At 35.9% G+C, this 15,565-nt stretch overlaps 1 protein-coding gene across 1 annotated transcript in view; it reads left to right on the top strand.

Moving 5' to 3' along the window:
* The window catches only part of LOC123660520 (kinesin-like protein unc-104), a 62,767-nt gene extending 58,290 nt beyond the window's left edge, over positions 1-4,477 (top strand). The window contains exons 36-39 of the mRNA XM_045595580.1: positions 241-478; positions 1,902-2,038; positions 2,356-2,457; positions 3,194-4,477. Of these exons, the coding sequence (XP_045451536.1) occupies positions 241-478; positions 1,902-2,038; positions 2,356-2,457; positions 3,194-3,350 (634 nt within the window). The 3' untranslated portion in view covers positions 3,351-4,477. The remainder of the gene's footprint in view (positions 1-240; positions 479-1,901; positions 2,039-2,355; positions 2,458-3,193) is intronic.
* The last annotated feature ends 11,088 nt before the right edge of the window (positions 4,478-15,565 follow it).

The following is a 15,565-nucleotide window of genomic DNA, read 5'->3' as shown; positions in this document are numbered from 1 at the left end:
CATAGATAGAGATATATCCGGTGATCAATTAGTCGATTCGAAGTCGTCAGTGACCATGGGTCCCCGCACACTGTGCTCGCCAAGAAAGACACCTCGCTACCCCTCGTTGTTTAATATGTCGACTCGATGCTATTATTGAGCGTGTGTCCGCACCCCGTTGAGTAATTTGTCAACTAGTCGACCAACCAGTCGACAAACCATTCGACTGATCAGACGTTAACAGTAAGCGTGTGTTCGTAGACTGTGCTCGCCGGAGCGCGCGCTGCTGGAGAAGGCTGGCGCAGCGGGGGCGGCGGGCGGCTGGGGTGGAGCGCTGGGCGGGGCGCTGGGTGGGGCGCTGGGCGGGGCGCTCGCCTCGCCTGCCGGGGCGCTGTTCGTGCCCGACTGCGAGGAAGTGCGCGTGTCGGCGGCCGTGGCGCGCCGCGGATACCTTAACGTGCTACAGCACGGTACACACGGCTGGAAGAAGCGCTGGCTGGTATGTACCTTGTATTGTCACGGATCCCCTGGTCTATTAAGGATGTAAATAAAACCAGGGTACCATGAACTAAAATAATTTATTATATTAATTAACCCGGTGAGGTAGAATTAAAAATGTATGTATATGGGCGGGGTCGAGCACTCAATTCACACAAGCTCCAAATGCAGTTCGGCTCAGGTACTCTCCTGGTTCGCCGTGCAGGTGATATTCCCGGGAGTCGCGTGGCAGGATTCCGCTATCGACCGGGGGCGGCAGGAACGGGTAGTTCAAGACCCGGCGGAGTGCACTCTCGTCGTTGGGGTTAGGTGGAAACGTCGAAATTGGTAACCCAAACGTCGTAATTGGTGACCCAAACGTCGAAATTGGTGACCCAAACGTCGTACCCTGGAACGCGCCATCAAAATATAAAAATAAGCGTTCCAGCACTATTTGCAAACATCCACGGCACTGCGTTATAAAAGAAAGCACCTAATTTGTAGCAGTAGTGCCGTGGAATCATAAAGCCAGAAGCGGAGAGTAATATTTTTAAAAAGAAGGTTAACTGATAATGAATTATACAATTATAATAAAAAATATTAAAAATGAGGGTAGACTTGAAAAATGATGAAATCTAAGAACATAATTGAGATGAGATTTATGCTACTGAATACAAATATTATATTTTACAATAGGCATGATTACTTGCATTAACTACATAAATTGCCTGCTATATAAAAATACCACTTACCCAGTTTGGGGGCGATAAACACTGACACTATAATATTTGTTGAATCGAGACAACGCTAAGCAAGGATCACACAATTTTATAAAGTACGGTTACGATGCTTAAATATATATTAGACACCGTATAAGAGACCGTAATAAAAGGTGTGATGTGCGTTAACTATTTCTTGAGACAAAATTCCAAAAATGAATGACCGGCGGCGACCAGTACTGCCGTTTTTATAAGCCGAGACAAAAGATTCATTTGAATTTTTGAAAAAAGATAAAATGTTGCCCGCGCGAATATATAAATGCCGGTTGATGAATTTATTATTTTTTGTAGAAAAAAAAAATAATTTATGATAAAATAGTGTATCATAAATTACTGTAGATTTTCATTTCATTTAATTATAATAAACTAATGTTTTTTTTTAAAGAAAAATCATTTCACGTATTTAAATATTAAATTTAAGTATATTTTAATTTAGCAGCACAAATAATGTACGTATAACGTTACAGTATCCACTGCTCTAACACCTTCTACCCACAGCTCTATACTCTGATCTGTCTGGTGCCCTCCTACCTTACTCTACCCACATTATCGTGCTTAGATAAAGGACAGAAATCTGAAAAAATTGAAGTGTGATGTTATGAAGTTAGTCACTACGCCACTGAACTATTAATATACCTAGTAAATCTATGATGGCGGTGGTTGTAGGTGGTGCGACGGCCGTACGTGTTCATCTACCGCGACGAGCGCGACCCGGTGGAGCGCGCCGTCATCAACCTCGCCAACGCGCACGTCGAGTACTCCGAGGACCAGGAGCAGATGGTTCGGATGCCCAACACATTCAGGTAACAACGCTGTTATAATTTCGGGGTTATCAAGCGTCGAATGTACATTTTAACCCCCTACTTCTTTCTCCTCTGATGATATGTGGTGAGGATTTCGAAATAATTGAAAAGCTTCTATATACGTATATTGAAAGTTCAGAAACATATCTTTAAATACATTATGATAAAAATGTCAAGATAGGCATTACGTTTGGAGGGTGTTTGTTGGTTGTTTGTTTGATTTAGAAATCACTTGTTCAACGAAATATGATCACATGGTTAAATATATATACAATGATGCAATAAATATACGTTAAATTTTTATATAATATTTACAGCGTGGTAAGCAAGGAACGCGGCTACTTACTGCAGACGTTGGGAGACAAGGAAGTACACGACTGGCTGTACGCGATCAACCCACTGCTCGCCGGACAGATTAGGTGAGATTTATACATTCATTCATATTACTGTTTATATTTAAAAATCGAATGATTAAATACTTGAGGAATGATCGTATGGAATGGAAATTAATGATTTATTTTATATTTAGGTTTAAGTCAATTTCATTAATTATCTGTAATTAGTGATTAAAAAAAATATTTACATAAAAATAACTCCTGTTCTGTTATTAAAAAGTGTTATTAAAATCGCGTTAGTATAAATAAAGCTCAATTAATTTTATAATGATATAGTTTTGGTAATCCATATTAAATATAAATAAGGCTACTGAACGATTATAAGTAATGCTTATTACTGTTGCAAATTATATCTAATATTAATTGATCATGTATAAGTATAGTAAGAAGAGAGAGGAAATTTTCATCAAGATCGACAACCTCGAACAGGTCAGACACGATTGAATGAATGACGTAAAAATATAGTGGCCGTTGAGATTAATGAAGGAATGAATCAAAGCAATATTGACCAAACAGAGCGGATTGTAAGGGTTTCGAGTAGGAGTGTAGTAGACTGTGGTAGTCACTTTCACGGCGAAAGGTTTATCAAGATCGATAACCGCGAACAGGTATTACACGAACGAATGACACAAGCGTGTAGTGACCGTCGAGATGACTGAATGAATGAGGTAGTTTCGAGTGTCAGTGTGGAGTGCGCTAGAGCTAGAGCTAAGAGCCGCGCCTCGGGCCACGGTGCATATGTATGTCATACACGCTGAAGGTGTCCGCGCGCAGGTCGCGCTCGGCGCGCCGCCGGCCCGCGCCGCGCCCCGCATGAGACCCCCTCACCATGGAGTCTATACTCGTTTATTAAGAGCGTCGCCGGCACGCACGCGCACAGACCGCTCCCCGCGCTGCGCGCCTCGCATAGATATTGAAACGGCCCCCCGGCCTTTTGCTCGATTACCGTCGTTCGGAATTTAAATTCGAATTCGTAAATAAACAGTTTTACGTAGTCACGTATCGAAATTTAAATGCCATTTAAATTCGAATTGAAAATAAACAATACGCATCTCCTCGTTCGAAATTTAAATGCGATTTCAAAATGTGTTTTTAGTAGGTGTACGTTATGAGATGCCATTAAATTGAACTTCGAATTTAAATTACGTTCGATATTTAAAAATATATTTATATCTTATACGTAGTTGATTAGTGTATGTAATCGTGGTTCTCACCTGAGCTATGTAATCTGTGCTGTATTAGTAATCTATGATTCTAAAAATCAGTGATATGAATATCGAGCAAAAGTCGAGTATAAAAATTTGAAGAATTCTGTGACTGGTTTGGTAGAATGATAAAAATAAAAGAATTACTTTATTTGAGATTTTATTCGAGAAAATATTTTTTTTTTTATATATGAGAGTGGTTTTGCAGAGAAATACGCCACGGGATCTCGTGTCCTAGTCGGGGCCACGCAATAAATAAATATAGTTAATAATATTTATATTTTAAAACTATTATCATTCTAAATTATATACCAAAGAATCAATTAATTTAGCATATCCGTTTATTGTGAACAGTATTGTATTGCATTTAATGCGAGATACGATCTATACGTAAATATAGATGTGTTTTATATGTTGTTATATTTTTACAATGTTCAAAATAGTTTTAAATAAATGGTCAAGTGTGTGAGTTGGGACCAAACCGGTGCACCGATAGCGGGAATGGGGTAAATTAATAAAAACTATTTACACAAGTAATAACGTATTTATTAAAATGTTAGTGGGCTGTTTTAATATCTATGGTAGGACGCACAAGTTTTGTAATAAGTTTTTTATCTGTGAATTTTTTAACAGTGTATAAATGTTACCGATCATTGCATCGCCCCCTGTTTTAATGTTTCTTGCCAAATGTTAAAAATAAAAAAAAAAATGTTATGTTCACCAGTCTTATACAAAATAGTCAATGTCTTGCCAGTTACTGTATTCTGCTGAAATGTTATTTAAAATTCTATGTAAGCTCAATAGTTTTAAGTTTTCAAGGTGCAAGGACCTTTTTAAAAATATATGCCAATTATTGAACAAAAAATACCTTTTAGTGTTAATTTTTTTTTGTGCAGTAAGTGTTAGGTCGATCACGTGTTGCGCACAAAACAGTATGTCGGCGACGACTTTTATGGACTCCATAATGTATTGCGAGGAATAAAAATCATTATACTATGAAATGACAAATTGAAATTATCTATATAAATTTTCACTAAATGTTATATACATTATCGATGTAATTTAACTTGTATATACGTATGACTTGAACGGTAGATTATATTTTGAAGCGCGAGCGCCTCGCGCCGGGCGGACGGTCCCTGTGACGTCATACGTAATGGTCGATTTCACTCTAGTATTGATTGATTGTAAATACATAATATATAATTTAATTGCTATGTAGTTAAACCTAGAACTACGTGTTTCGAGGTAATTTAAAAGCTTCTGATATCGAAAATAATTTAATATAATATTATTTGTGTCGTAGTGTAATGTATCATTTTCGAAATAATAATTTTATCGAAATATGGATTGTATAAAGTAGGTTAATGTGATGTTACCGGTGTAGTCACAATCACGAAACGTTCTCTCGTCACTCGAAAGTGTCCAGTGTCACAAATCATTCCGTACGTGTCTAGTCATGGACCCCGTAGTACATTGTATGTGATAGAGTAGACCCATAGGTACAATGCTGTGCTGCGAACAATCACTGAATAGTTTGTTGATAAGTGTCTCGGTGTTGTGTTAATACACATGTATATCATAATCGTTTCGACCAGGTCACTCGACTGATCATCGTTTTCATGTCTCACGCGTCACACAGACGACAGTCTTCACAGTAGTTAGAGTAATTGATGTGGTTATAGTTTCGTGTCATCCGCGACCTTGCTGTTCGTTTAATCGTTTCAATTCTATTCCAAACGACTTAATCTCGTTACCGCTTCGATGAATGTTAAATAATCGTCACACAACTATCGCTTCTAGGTGACTATTTTCGAAATAACGTATTATGTAATTCTATCTTGTGACAATTTCGTAAGCTTAAGTAAAGTTTAGTGAGTGTAAATAAATGTCTTTTAAATAGTTCGTTTGGCATATATGAGTTTCAGAAATATAAGAAAAGAAATAAAAAAGATTTTACATGATTACTTTCATCTACGTTTTAAAAGTCCCGTCACCGGCTTGCACCCTGAATCGTAGACGAATTCTCGGTATAACACTAGAGTATCCTGATAATAACTTAGCATAGATAAAATAGTTATAAGGTCAAAAGTATTATCCAAAGTTTAGTCATGCTGTGTGTTATAATATTTCTTAAAATTATAATAATACAATAATTGTCGTCGAGATTGTTTAAACTCGATTATGAAAGTAATGTTTCTGTCTGGCACAACGTCAAATACTCCTTTTGTTACCTTCGACATTATCGCCGTTTCGAGGACTTTGACGATGTGCTTTATTTATCCATAAAACGTCCTCTTCATTATCATAAAGTTGTGAGTATGTCTTGTGTCCAAAATTTGTTCTCAATCACAAAATATATTGCTATTTGTGTAACTCTCATGTTATCTAACGGATGAAAGGATCTCAAGTTGCATGTAATATTTGTAATACTTTTCTTTCTAGTCATTTATTTATAACATTCCGAAACTGTTGATTCCTTTTTTTCTACTAGCATAATGTATTTTGCGTAGCAAAATGATATTTATCTAGTTCAATGATGTGAAAATGAAACCTTTCGATGTATAATATATTTAATTTTTCTATCGATATGACTTCGTTTGCATAGCTTCGTTCGGTTATATTTTTGTAGTCCAAAAAGATCTTTTTAAATTAGAGATAACAGCTTAAGCTGTATTATATATATTTTTATAGAGTGTACTCTAAAGCTACTGTTATTTTTTATAGGAATAGCTGTTTTCTAAAATTACGTTTACCGTTTCGTGTAATTTACGTTTAAGTATTAGTTGTTCGGGTCTGTTGGAGTGGGGTGGGTTGCGCGCCAGGTCGCCGGGAGTTGCTCGTACGGAGGCGAGGCCGCTGCCGGCCGGTCTTGTGATTTCGATAGTGATTGTTGTTTGTTGGGCGAGAATGATATTTGAATAATTATATATTCTATATATAATTTATGGATTTCATTCAAATTTATAAAAATAAGAACAATGTAATAATTGGTAATATTACTCATTGCTCTAAATGTACTATCAAAATATATTATACACAGTGTTAAAGGTCATAAATAAAATGCTTTGAAAATTTCCATATCGTTGTTTTCTTTAACATCTACCCTTATATTTATAATACCTACCCCTATATACTATAATTAATCTACAAAAACATTCGTCTTATTTTTATAACACAAATCCACACAACATTACAAATACTTTTAATGGTAAAATCATTTACATAAATTAAAAATAGACTAGCACTTAAAACTGGTCCCTGTAGAACACCCAGCTTAACAGATATTTGTAAGGTTTTTGTGCTATATTCAAGGCATGTTCAATTCTATATGTAAAATATGGCAATGGAAATGGGATATAATCAAAAGCAGACTATTAATTTCGTTGTGTTAAAGTTTACACAATAAGGTTTTATTTTATATGCACTAAATTGCCTTCGGTAAATTACTAAATACGTTAATTGCGTATTGACCTTTTTTTAAAACATTCACTTATTAACATACTTAACTGTTGCGAACACTTCTATTTCTACTTTTTATTAGTGGCAAAATTTTATTATATTTTAATAAAATAAACAAATATCCTACCCAAAGGCAGTTGTTAAAGATTAAAATGGATTCGATTCCCGTTCGGGATGGATACCCACATTACCCCCGTACATGCATATTTTGACGAATATGTTTATTCTTTACGGATATGGAAAAAGAAAAACGTTGTATCAAATACAGTCAATGTTCTATCTTTGCAGACGATTTAAAGTTCTACAAAATTGAGCCACTGCAGACAGACTTAGCCTATAGACGTCTGCAACACCAGAAGCATCGTCGTGTTAACGACCCTAGCCCCGACCCCCCAGGAGCTCTGGTCACCTTACTCACGGCTAGGCTTTAGATTAAGAACCGTCATTTTGAAGTTAGATAGGTTAGGGTTATTTTTTTTAGACTTAGTAATCCACTGGTGCAGTACCAATAAAATGAACATAAATGCTTCAAAGTGTCTTCATATAAAGTTTACAAAAAAGAGAAATCGCACCTTCGGTGGAACAAGGGCTCAACTCCACTTTTTGTAATTTTACAGGAGAGCCATTTTAAAGTTTTTTTTTACATTCCGAGTCATATTATTCGTCTTTGTACTTCTTCAAAGTGTTTGTTCTTTGCATGAAATACGACCTATTTATTTGTGAATATGGCCATGTAGTTTGCAAGTGCCAAATATTTTTTGTAAATTGCTATTAATATTTTTTTCAAAATAAGGTGTACATTTATGCCTTTGTTCCACCAACATTTAAATCGTTTTGTAATTATGACCATATTTATCGTTCGTGTTTTAAAGATTTTGAAAAATAGAAATTAGTTTATTTGTTGCAAAAAATATTTTATTTTATAATTAAACATCTTTTTTAAGAACTTCTGTTGAAAAATCTTAAAAAACTCTAGCGAAACTCTTTGGAATTTGCCTTTAAAATTAGCGTCAATATTAACGTTATAAAATCTTTGTTCATAGTAATCAGTCCGTTTTTACTTTACTCTTACAAATCAAACTCACTTACTCACTAACTCCACTTGAACAAATCAAAACTAACAAACATAAAACTACAAACAATCTTCATAGTTATTGTTGTACAGACCACTTTGGCATTTTACAGTAAATATTTAACAAAAAAAAAAAAAAACGATAAAAAGAAAACGTATCTAAGAAACTAAAATAATAATAGCAACGATGCTTTCATAGAAAACAAATGAATCACGTAGCACGAGATCTATCTCTTAAAGAGGTATCTGTAATTTCACCCCATCTCATCCCGTGGGTATCGTAAGAGGCGATAGAGGAAAAACCACTAGAGGGTGGGCAGCAGCGCCTTCTAAGCACAGCCTAGCAAGCGTGGCGATTACGCCAAATCCCCCTAAATGGCAGACACGACAAAAAATTGTTCCCCAGTCCCCGGCGGCCCCGATAACGGCGGGGCAAGAGGCTATAATCTCCGGCAGAAGCCAGGCCACCACACCCAACGACAACACTTGGCCCTGGCAACATATAACGCTAGGACACTGCGGACCGACGCGAAGCTCATTGAGTTGAAAGAAGCTCTCAGCAGGTTGAGCTGGGATATTATAGGCTTATCCGAAGTCCGAAGAGAGGGAGAGGACTCGATATCTCAAGTCTGGCAACCTGCTGTACTATCGGGAGGACGACTAACAGTCCCAGGGTGGTGTCAGGTTCCTCGTCCGCAAGGCTCTCGTCAACAACATCGACGTCGTCAGGAGAGTGTCGAGCAGGTTGGCGTACCTTATACTCAGAATATCCAAGCGGTATTCGCTAAAGGTCATACAGGTTTACGCACCGACCTGGACACATCCATATGACGAAGTGGAAGCTATGTATGAGGAAATCTCTACAGTCATACATAGCTCTACATGCCACTACACTGCTGTGATGGGGGACTTCAATGCGAAGCTAAGCAGACGATGCGGTGATGAGTTGTGAGTGGAGCAATTTGGATACGAGCAACGGAACTCCCGGGACTGGCTACTGACTGACTTCATGGAGAAGGAGGGACTCTTTATAATGAACTCCTTCTTCAGGAAGCCGGAACGGCGCAAATGGACCTGGTTGAGTCCCGACGGCACCGTCAGGAACGACATAGACTTTATCATGTCGACGAACAAGCACATATTTAGTGATGTCTCAGTGATCAATGCTGTGAAAACAGGAAGTGATCACCGACTTGTCCGAGGCACATTGAATATCGATGTCAAGTTTGAGAGGGGTCGGCTGATAGGGTCTGCGCTCCAACCTGCGCCTGCTCAGATTCAAAACCCCGAGAGCTTTCAACTCGAACTCCAAAATCGCTTTGGCCTGTCGCCTGGCCGACTGCGTAAATGTGGACGAACTCAACGACGGGCTGGTGGAAATTGCCCGTGCGGTGGGGTCTAAGTTCTTCAAGACCTGCTGCCAAAAAAAAAAGAACCAACGCAGGACCGATCGTCGTCGAAAGCATTAGGGGAGGCTTATGCTCAGCAGTGGGCGTCCATGAGCTGGTATTATGATGATGATGATGATTTTTTTATTCTGGTGGTCTTCAACGAAGGTGGCTTGGATGCTATCAATTTGAGGCACATGCATTTCTTCGATATTCTGAATGCCTTTGTCATCATTTAACATCATCAAAACTTTTCTGAAAATTTAACTGTATAACTTAGAATAAAGCTTCAGAGTTTAAACAGCAACACCATTTTAAAATTGAAAAAAAAAACTATTTGTCACAGTGTAATCAACTACTCAGAGTTAGAAAGGAATTCGGTATGAGAAAGTATGAATTGTTTTTATGCCTATTTTATAAAACATGTATTGGAATAACAACACCACATTTGTTCATAACACTATAAAATAATAAAAATGTTGGAAGTACAAAGTCACAAATGTTGCAATGGCTTTGTCTTTCCAAGCACTTGCTCACGAAAAAGGCATAAGTGTGCTAAATATGACTTTGTCTCTCCAGGAATATCAAATATCAAAAGGCATATTTACCTTCGCGGCTTTGGCGCTCCAAGATAAAAACATTGTGCGCGGGGGCAACGGTGCAACTGACCAATGAGACGATGTCGCGCCAAAACGCCCACCAATTCGATCCAAAATGACAAAGACACTATTGCCGTGTAGCGACTTTTAAAGTGAATCTAATGGGAGTCTTTGTCCCACTAGATACTAGAGTGTTTTTTGGGCATTTCTGCATATTTAACTCATTTTACGATTTTTTGTAAGATACGCCCTTGTTCCACCGAAGGTGCGAAATGTCAACCCTTCATGCTATGCAGTTGGTAATAAAACAACGTCCCGTTGAGTATGCGTCCGCTATCTGGAACCCTAACCATAATTAATATACATATTGACAGAATTGAATGCGCGCAGCGCAGTTTCATACGCTTTCAGGCATGATAATAATAATATTCTTTATTGCACACCATTAAAAGATACAAACAAAAGTAGTATAATTAGAGGAAGATCTACAAAGGCGGTCTTATCGCTAAAAGAGCGATTTCTTCCAGACAACCTTTGGGTATAGGTAGGGTTGCCAACTTTTTTTGACAAAAAAAAAAAAAACGTATAAAATGGTTTGGATAGGAAAAAATAAAGTATTTGGAAGATAATTGTGTTTGCGCGCAAACGAAAAAAAAACCGACTTCAATTACATCGACAAATAATACAACGCAGATCGACGAAAAAATAGTCAAGCAACTACGCGTTATCAAAGATTACTCAAAAAGTAGTTATCAGATCTCGATAAAATTTATATGTGACCACATGATAAACATCAGCTTTCGATTAAATTAAAAATTATCAAAATCGGTAAACCCAGTAAAAAGTTATTGCGGATTTTTGAGAGTTTCCCTTGATTTCTCTGGGATCCCATCATCAGGTCCTGGTTTCCTTATCACGGTACCAAACTAGGGATATCCCCTTTCCAACAAAAAAAGAATTATCAAAATCGGTACATCCAGTAGAAAGTTATGTGGTATAATACAACGTAGGTCGACGAAAAAAGCGCCAAGTAAAAACGCATTATTAGATATAACTCGAAAAGTACTTGTTAGATCTCAAATAAATTTAAATGGGACCAATTGGCACACACGACCTTTCGATTAAAACAAAATTTGTCGAAATCGGTCTACCCGGTCAAAAGTTCTGATGTAACATACATAAAAAAAAAAAAAAAAAAAAAAATACAGTCGAATTGAGAACCTCCTCCTTTTTTGGAAGTCGGTTAAAAAAAAAAGTATTTTTCAAATTTTATGTTTTTATTGATTTAAAAACGTATTTTTGTGTGCCTTTAGCACATGCTAACAATTTTTTGTTATATTTAAATGTTTCAAACTTGTTTAACAATCAATATTTAAATTTATATAAATAAAAATTCGTGTCTAATTAAAATTGACGCTATATTTCTCTCTTCTCGCTACTTTAGATTCATTACTAAAAAAAACCTTTCAGTAAAAGCTTAAGTAGTGGGAACAGAGAGTAAGTAAGATTTTTTTTTATATTTGGTAAGCTATCAGGTGCATTTTTAAGTATATATTGCCATTTTTCGACTGTACTTTTCACTGAAAATTCTTTATCATCATTAGTGATTTTTTTTTTGTCTTATACATTCGAAATATATATTCTGCATCTTAATATTTAATCCGTCTTGTAATTTAGTTTTTATAATTATCATTTCAAAATGTTCAAATTTAACCGCATTTTTTAAGGACACGTTAGGAAGCATTGAAAGCCAGTTATCTTCGCTAAGGTCAAACCATTTTTCCAACCATTGATTCCTTAACTACATATAAACAAAGCCAACGGTCATTTTTTCTACAATATCGTAGATAGTGAGTCGTGACATCTGTGACAAATGTCAGATTGTCACCTGTCCTGTCACATTCAAAACACCACATCTGACATCTAACATTTCGTTCAGTAATTTTAAATCCTTTCCATCATCCGTTTTACCTTATGTGTACCGTTAAATAGTTAAGTACCCATAATGAGTATTTTGTTTCACGCATCACAGTAAAGATTGAAAATAAAGTATTTTCATATACTTTATTTGTATGCAAAAGTATAAAGTATATTTACCAAAAATAAAGTAGAATACTTTATTATAAAGTATGGTTGGCAACCCTAGGTATAGGACAGCGCATAGAAAAGCGGTTAGGAAGTGTGTGTAGTTATTATAGAAATTAGAACACATCTCAGTAAATTATAAAATTATACATACATATGCTTACACACTTACATAGATTCACATATACACATATACTCATATATAAATATAAACAATTCATACATATTTATGTCATCCAAAGGTGAAAAGACAAACATGGCGAATTTAGCGACAGATAGTAAGCCTTAACATACTTTTTGAAGCTAAAGACATACAAGGATCCTAGTTGTCTCTATCGCGCGGACTTATAGATTAGCGCACTTCAATTTAAGCTCTCTCGAGATGCGATGAAAAATTTGTGACTTGAAAACGCTTCACAAGATTCTATATGGGCAAGTGAGTTGTTCAAATGTCATCAAGTGAATCAATATCAACGTCCCCAGATCTATCCCTAGACATCCTAATAACAAAATTTTCTTTCCCTCCTGTACCAGGACTAACGTTGGTAAATATGCTCGTCTCAACAGATTAATGGGAACTTACAATGAATTATTGTTAAAAGGCGGCATTGATATCTTTTTTCTATTAATTGTAAAGAATTTGTCGAAAATTGTTTGTGTTTATGTACAACTCGTTAAATTAACTGTAATCTATTTATTTGTTGGAATTTTTGTGTATGTTTATTAGATTTAACGGTGCATTTGTATTGTATTGATTCATACCTGTCAACTCTATGTGCTCACTAACTGTTGTATAATAATTGCTGTATACACCTTAAAAGACAAATCATACTGTATTGTACTTGTGTCGATATTTATATTTCTATTTGCAATATTTTTATGACGTGTCGATGGTGTGTCTATTTAATAAATGAATAAATAAAATATTTTTTTTATTTATTAACACTTTCGCACACTAATACAAGGTTTTAACAGCATAACAAATGATATATAAAAATAGAATTTGCATCAGTTGCAACAGGCGGCCTTACCGCTAATACAGCGATCTCTTCCAGGCAACCTTTGAGCAGAGGACTAAATAAGAAGTGTGGGATGAGAAAATAAATGTATGACCACGCATAACTTTTTACGGAGTAGTCCGATTTTGATAATTCTTTTTTTATTGGAAAGAGTATACCCCGAAGTTTGTCCCATATAAATTTGAAAGTAAAAATCCGACCATAAGGGTAGGAAAACAGGAGATGATTGATTGTTCACTCAGTGATTGTAAGGTTCATAGCACAACTTTTACAGAGTAGTCCGATTTTGATAATTCTTTTTTAAGTATTTATAATATACAACAAACCACGGTTAAAGAAGTATTATATGAAAGTTAATAGCTAAAGTAAAGTAGGTAAATATTTTAAAAGTAATCAAAAATTAAGCATGTAGTAATTAAAGGACTATAGCCACAACAAATAACTGAAAAGCAAAAAATTATAAACATTTTTTATTTAACCTTAATAACTAACTTCTTAAAGTATTGAAACTATGTCTAAGTATATATTTTTGTAAATAGTTGAGTTTTTAATTAACCTTAATAACCAAGTTCTTAAACTAATGTAAGTATAGCTAAGTAACTTTTAGTCGGCGCCAAACAAAATTACCTTAAATTTAACGAAATAGTCAAATTCAAATAACAAAGCAACATGAAATCTCCAGCGATAAACATTAACATTCCAAAAAATACGCCCTCTGTACGACCACTCGCAACGACGTATGCCTCGCCCTCACGTGTTCGGGTTGTTGTCTCGCTGACATTAACTTCGTGAACGCTCGGCATTTTCCAGCGAAGGGATGTGTCGCGCCGCGCCGCCGCCGTGCATTACGCTTTACGTAATTAATCAATTATATAGCTTGTTTGGCGTCGACTCAAAATTACTTAGCTATACTTACATTAGTTAAAGAACTTATTAAGGTTAATTAAAAACTCAACTATTTACAAAAATATATACTTATATATATTTTCATTACTTTGAAAAGTTAGTTATTAAGGTTAAATAAAAAAGGGTTTATTATTTTTTGCTTTTCATCGTGGGTTTAATTTTTTGTTAAAGAGTTTTTATTTTGAAGTAGGTTGTCTCTTAATCAATGTTATTTAAGTCTACATCAATTAATAATATGTGAAGTGTGTTTGTTTGTAAACATTAATTTAGATTTAGAAAATTACTAAGACATTTATAGTCTTATAACCAGTCAACCACTTTGACAAACTACAAAATTGCAAAGAAAATAAATAAATAAATAAACGCTTCACACTCAACAGCCCCCAGTAGGATTTCCACCTGTGTCGGGGATCCAGAAACACACACAATACACAAGCGCAACGCCCAGACTACTACCAACACCTATAATCGCGAATCGAGCCTGCGAAGCAACAGCCAGTGCTATGACCGCTGCGCCAACGCGTCGTCATAAAGACATATCACAAGCTATATACTCTATTGCTTAGTAACGATTTATTATATTGGATGCAACACAATTTTAAATCTATACAAATAAATAAAATTAAAGTGTCTGTTTGTAATATTCAAATAACCGCTTTTTACTAAATGCATATGGCACATAGGGTACATGTGCCAAAATAACATTTTTTTACAGTTTTTGTATATCTGTTTGTTCCGGCTAATCTCTGAAACGGAAGGACCGATTTTGACGGGACTTTCACTGGCAGCTGATGTAGTAAGGAGATGTTACTCCTAGCCTATCCAGGCTACTTTTATTTTAGAAATTTATTTATTTTATAACTCTGCGGACTGGACAATAACATTATTGTTAAATTCCACGCGGACTAAGTCGCGGGCACCGTTAGTAATAAATAAATAAAATAGTTGACGTCACGCCCGCCGCAACGACGAGCAGGACAGGTTTCGACTTGCATTGCGCGCGTATTACTTTTATTTGCGGGCACAGCTAGTAATTACATAAAACTCAAGCAACCATAAGAATTGTGAGAAATCTTGAAAAAACATATATATACTTGCCGTGGAGGGCGCATGAATAAGACTTAAAGCTTTGGCTGATATTTATAGGAGAAAACCTAAGCTAAATTTTCTTTTGTACTACTGTCTACTGACACATTCGTACTCTACTCGTTTACTACGAAAGTAAGTCAAAAAACTTTAGGCAGAGGAGTACAAGAGCTCCAATAAACGCTCATTACATTTCTAGCGCTTACAAAGAATGCCGTGATCGGTTCAGGGTTATTGACGTGTAAGTAAACGTTTTATTTGAAACAAATCAACAATTTTTGGCTTGGATTAGAAAAAAAAAAACGCAATA

Source organism: Melitaea cinxia, chromosome 15, assembly GCF_905220565.1.
Source record: "Melitaea cinxia chromosome 15, ilMelCinx1.1, whole genome shotgun sequence".
Classification (NCBI taxonomy): domain Eukaryota; kingdom Metazoa; phylum Arthropoda; class Insecta; order Lepidoptera; family Nymphalidae; genus Melitaea; species Melitaea cinxia.
Note: the sequence above shows the minus strand (reverse complement) of the source record. Positions and strands in the feature narration are given on the sequence as shown.